The following is a 5,497-nucleotide window of genomic DNA, read 5'->3' as shown; positions in this document are numbered from 1 at the left end:
TGTGTGTGACAATACATATATGTGTATGTATGCGTGTGTGTGTGTGTGTGTGTGTGTATCAGGGCTCCTACCAGTGTGTGTGAGCATGTGTCTCTGCAGGGAGCTGGCCCAGGGGAAGACGCGCGGGCAGAAGGGACAGGTCATCTTCTGGACCGAGTTGGAGTAGGCGTTCTTCTTCCCCTTGGACTGGGGGGCGATCACCGCCGGCTTACTGTCCTCCGCCCCGCAGTCCTCCCCTGTCCCCCCTCCCTGACCCTCAGCCTCTCCTACGGGACAAGCAGACAGGACACCTGAGTCTGGCTCTCTCCTTATAAAAGGGTGCCAGTTCAACCCAATGCATTTGGCCCCACTCGGCCCCACTTGCGACCCACTCTCTGAGGTGGGCGCACGCCCCGGCTAGGGGTTCTGTGTGTATGTGTGCGTCTCGCTTACGCAAAAAAAAGAGTCACGCTGGGGTGCGCTACCGTGTGGAATGGGTTTCTTTGACGTTGATCTGTGGGATTGAGGCCATGGAAGGCTTTGGTGGGCCGACAGAGCTCTATTCTCTATGTTGGGGGGGGGGGGCGTCAGATCACTCATCAGTTCCACCCCGTGTCTCCCTCCCGCGCCCATGTCCGTCCCGTCGGGCTCACCTCTGCGGGCGGGGGTCTCGCCGGCGGCCCGGGACGTCTGGAGGTAGGTGCTGAACTTGTTGGTGTCGGTGGTGGCGAGCATCTTCTCCACGCTGGCAAACTCTCCGCTGGACTCCAGGTCGATGCCGGAGCCCAGGGCCTGGGTCCGGGCGCGCTCCCGGGCCAGAGACGCCTTCTTCCTGGGCCGCTTCCTGCTGCTGCTGCTGCTGCTGCTGCTGCTGGTGGGGGGGGGAGGGGAGGGAGGGAGAGGTGGTGGGTGAGGAGATCAGACCGCAGCGAGCCGTGCTCACTGCCCGGAGAGCTACTGAACGGTGGGGGTCAACCGATGGTAGAGAATGCATAACGCATGACCGTTCTACAGGCTCATTCGTGCGTGACGGCTGAGCTACCGTCTGTGTTGCATGGGGCCGGACGTTGAGTCGAGGGGCCCGACGTGCGTCGAGTGTGCACCGAGTGCACCGATGTGTTTTTGAAGAGTTGTGTCTCCCCACAGTATAAATACACGCATCACGTTTTCAATACGAAATCACTGACCAACCGGAGCTTGACAAGACAAATGGGCCGAAGAGTGAAGAGAGAAGAAACAGCTTGTTTACCTGGGAGCGGTCTCCGCTGCCTCTTCACTCTGGGCCTCCACGGGGGCGGAGCCAGCGGCCGCGTCCGCCTGGGCGGGGGTGGGCCCCGCGTGGGGCTTGGCCTCCAGCGCGGGGGCCGCCTCCCGCTTCAGCAGGTCGGGGGCCCCGGACACAGAGTGGATGATCTGGGCGATGGAGGCCAGGGGCGGTAGGCTGGCGACGGGCAGGGCGGAGGGCTTGGGCAGGAGGGGCTTGAGGCGCAGGGCCCGGGCCCCGGCGCCGGAGAGGACGGAGGGGGGCGGGGTGGAGCCGGGGGGCAGCTGGTAGCAGCCGGGCTGGGGGTGAGGGTGGAGCGGGGCCAGGGTGCTCCCCGGGTGGTCCTCCGCGGCGTGCAGGGCCTTGGTCAGCGCCAGGGCCTGGAGCTGCTGGCTCTGCAGGCTCTGCAGGCTCTGCTGGGCCTGGAGCTGCAGCTGCTGCTCCACGATGCTGGTGGCGCTCTGCTCCACCTTGATCTCCCGCTTCTCGGCGGTCCGCTGCCGCTTGCTGGGGATGGACAGGTCGATGGGCTGGTCCAGCGCCGAGCAGTCGGGCGCGGCGGGGGACAGGCTCTCCACCTTGACCTTGGCGGCGGAGGGGCCCCCCCCCACGCGGCTCCCCTTGGCCGAGAAGTCCAGCGGCTGGTCCAGGTCCACGACGGGGCCGGGGGCCGCCGAGTACACCGTCAGCTCCTCCACCTTCACCGCCTTCAGGGGGTGGCGGCCGGGCGGGGCCAGGCCGTTGAGCAGCGCCAGCGGGCCGCCCCGGGCCACGGCGGCGGGGGCGGCGGAGGAGGAGGCGGCGGCCGGCGGGAGCATGGCGGCCGGCAGCAGCGTGGCGATGTGCTCCTCAATCTCCCGCTCCTGCACCTCGGGGTGCTGCTTCAGCACGTGGTGGATGCAGTTGCGCTTGGCCAGGAAGGCGGCGCCGCAGCGGCGGCACTCGAAGGGCTTCCTCTGGCAGCCGTTGGCCTCGTGCGTGCGCAGGTGGATCTGCAGCGCGCGGTAGCTGCACAGGTTCTCCTGGCAGTACTGGCAGGTGGTCTCCGTGCCGCTGACCCGGCCGCCGTCCGGCGCCTCCTGGGTGGCGGTGGCGGTGGCGGTCGTCGCCATGGTGATGCCGCCCTCGGTGGCGGAGGAGGTGGTGGTGGTGGCGGAGGAGGAGGAGGTGATGTACTTGATGTTCTTCTCGATCTCCTTGCGCGACGTCTTGGCGTGCTTCTTGCGCAGGTGCCGCTCGCAGTTGGCCTTGACGGTGAAGGGGTAGTGGCACACCTTGCACACGTACGGCCGCTCGCCGCTGTGCGTGCGCAGGTGGCGGATCAGCGTGGCCTTGTCCGGCGCCACGTAGTCGCAGATGTTGCACTGGTGCGGCAGCGTGCCCAGGTGGTAGCGCATGTGCGCCTGCAGCACGCCCGAGAAGGCAAACACCTGGTCGCAGAAGCGGCACGGGAACGACCCCTTGGCGGCGCCGCCGTTGCTGCCGTTGCCGGCCGCCGCCGCCGCCTTGCCGCCCGCCTTGCCCCCCCGCGCACTGTGCCCCGCCTCCTCCTGCTGGGCCGTGGCGGCCACCGGCGGCGAGTCCGAGGACGGGGTGTGGGCGTCGCCCATGCAGTCCGCCTCCATCTGCCCGCCGTTGCCTGCTGCCGCAGAAGACGAGGAGGAGGACGAGGAGGAGGAGGAGGAGGAGGAGGCGGGGGTCTTGAAGAGGCCGGGCAGCGGCGGCGGCGGCAGGCCAGGGCTGATGCACCCCAGGGAGGCCTGCTGGGAGCTCTGCAGCGGCGGCGGCGTGGAGGCCGTCAGGCTGGTGCGCGGCGTGTGGGGCGGCTTGGGCTTCAGGGGGGGCATCTGCTTCTGGCCCTGGCCTGGACCGCGGCACGGGGGGGGGGGGGGGGGGGAAGAGAGAGACAGAGCGATGGGATTAACGTGGACACTCATTGGGGTTCACCTCGTCAACACTGCTTAGGGTCTGCTTCAAAGCCAATGATGGAAAACGTAGAGGGTTGTCTGAGGGTTGTCCCATCACTAATAATGATCCCCCCCCCCCCCCCACCCCCCGCCACACATACCGTGTGCTCCCATGTAGGCGGGGGCTTTGGCCAGCGGCGGCAGGCCCATCTGGTTGGGCGCGGCGGCGGCAGCGGCCGCCGCCGCCACCTTGATGATCTGGTGGATGTCGGCCATCTCCATGAGGCCGGCCTCGCTGGGCTTGACCCCCGACGAGGCGGCGCTGGCCACCGCCGCGCAGCCCTCGGGCTGCAGCAGGAAGCCCCGGGGGAAGGGCTGCAGGGAGAGCAGGCGCAGGGCGTCCTGCTGGGACAGGCCCTGCAGGGAGGCGCCCGAGGCCTCCAGCAGGGGGACGCCCAGGCCCAGGCCCCCCAGGGCGGCCAGCCCGCCGACGCCCAGGCCCAGGCTCAGCCCCAGGCCGCCCCCGCCCAGGAAGGCCGGGTTGGGCTCCTGGGGGAAGGTGGCGGACGGCGGCTCCACGTGGATCACCTTGATGCTGTCCAGGTGAGCCTGGTGGATCTCGTCGTCCGACGGGACGGCCTTCACCTGCGACACCAGCGGGGTCGGGCCGGGTTAGACGGACGCCTCGCACTGACTAATACTGATTATTAATTAATACTGTTGTAATTATTATAGCAACACGATAAGTATTCAAAGAACACTTTCCAAAACAACAAATACAAAGTACTCTAAAATCAACAGCAATACAAACAATAACGACCGACTATACCACTGGTTAAAGAACACTGGTTAAAGAACTATACCACTGGTTAAAGAACACTGGTTAAAGAACTATACCACTGGTTAAAGAACACTGGTTAAAGAACTATACCACTGGTTAAAGAACACTGGTTAAAGAACTATACCACTGGTTAAAGAACACTGGTTAAAGAACTATACCACTGGTTAAAGAACACTGCACTTAATGCCATTCAAGTTTCAGTCTATACTCTGGCCTGCACTCTCCTACACGGTAAACAATGAAGCGTCTGGCGTTCAATCAGCCTCCGCGGCGTCTCACGCCGTTACCTTGGACACGTGCTGGAGGCCCAGCGACTCCAGGAAGTGGGACTTGGCTGCGGGCGGACTTCCCTCCTCCACCGCGGCCGCCGCCGTCTTCTCCTGGGTCTTGGCGGCCGTGGCGCCCCCTGCTGGCGGCGGGCCGGGGGTGGGCGGTGGTCTGGTGGAGGTCCAGGGCCGAGCGCAGGGGGAAGGCCTTGTCGCACGCCTCGCACACGAAGCGGTGGAACTTGCTGACGCAGCGACGCAGGTTGGTCTCGCACCACACCTGTTGAGGGGAGGGGAGGAGGGGAGGGGAGGGAGAAACGTTGGGTGATGAGACTTCAGCGATGAGGGCAGACGACGGACGGCTGAAGAAGGGGATGGTGTTCAAGGGTACACGACGGAAGGGCGTAGAACTAAATATTGGTACAGACTCTGATGAATAAGACACTAAATGAACCGCAATGACTTCCTTCCGATTGCAGCCTGGAGCATTGAGTGGCAAATAAAGGATAATATCAATTTAATAATGAATTCTAATAAAATTAAATGCAATTAATTAAACACAATAATGAAATGAATAAATTCATTAAGTTTGGCTCCTTGATGTCATCTACACTCATCGGGCACCTCCCTAGAAACAGCCCTGCTCTGGTCTGCTCTAGTCTGATCTGGGCTGGGTCTAGTTTAGTCCGGTCTGGGTCTAGTTTAGTCCAGTCTGGGTCTAGTTTAGTCCAGTCCGGTCTGGGTCTAGTCCAGTCCGGTCTGGGTCTAGTCCAGTCCGGTCTGGTCTGGGTCTAGTCCAGTCCGGTCTGGTCTGGGTCTAGTCCAGTCCAGTCCGGTCTGGGTCTAGTCCGGTCCGGTCTGGGTCTAGTCCAGTCCGGTCCGGTCTGGGTCTAGTCCGGTCCGGTCTGGGTCTAATCCGGTCTGGGTCCAGTCCAGTCCGGTCCGGTCTGGGTCCGGTCCGGTCTGGGTCTAATCCGGTCTGGGTACAGTCCGGTCCGGTCCGGTCCGGTACCTGTGCGATGTGGGTGAACTTCTTGCAGGAGAAGTCGATGAAGGCGAGGTCGTTGAAGCCGCTGGGGATGGAGGGGTTGTTCTGGATGAAGGGCCGGCCGGCGGGGTCTTGGGGGAGGAGCTTGTGCACGGCGGCGTTGTGGCGCAGCAGGCCGCGGTGTGTCCGGAACGACACGCAGCACAGGTCACACCTGGAGCGGAGGGCCACGGGCGCGGTCAGACTCTACCG

General features: G+C 64.1%; 1 protein-coding gene across 1 annotated transcript; it reads right to left on the bottom strand.

Moving 5' to 3' along the window:
• Window positions 1–65: 65 nt before the first annotated feature.
• LOC311374631 (ras-responsive element-binding protein 1-like) lies at window positions 66–5,491 on the bottom strand (the record flags this gene model as incomplete). Its single annotated transcript, XM_084490433.1, is given in 7 exon segments — window positions 66–266; window positions 633–850; window positions 1,229–3,107; window positions 3,312–3,795; window positions 4,279–4,416; window positions 4,418–4,537; window positions 5,270–5,491. Coding segments are annotated over 7 exon segments (3,262 nt in total), but the record flags the coding sequence as incomplete, so codon positions are not given.
• Between the last annotated feature and the right edge of the window lie 6 nt (window positions 5,492–5,497).

The sequence above is a fragment of the Micromesistius poutassou genome (assembly GCF_964030765.1).
Source record: "Micromesistius poutassou genome assembly, contig: SCAFFOLD_6949, whole genome shotgun sequence".
Classification (NCBI taxonomy): Eukaryota; Metazoa; Chordata; class Actinopteri; order Gadiformes; family Gadidae; genus Micromesistius; species Micromesistius poutassou.
Note: the sequence above shows the minus strand (reverse complement) of the source record. Positions and strands in the feature narration are given on the sequence as shown.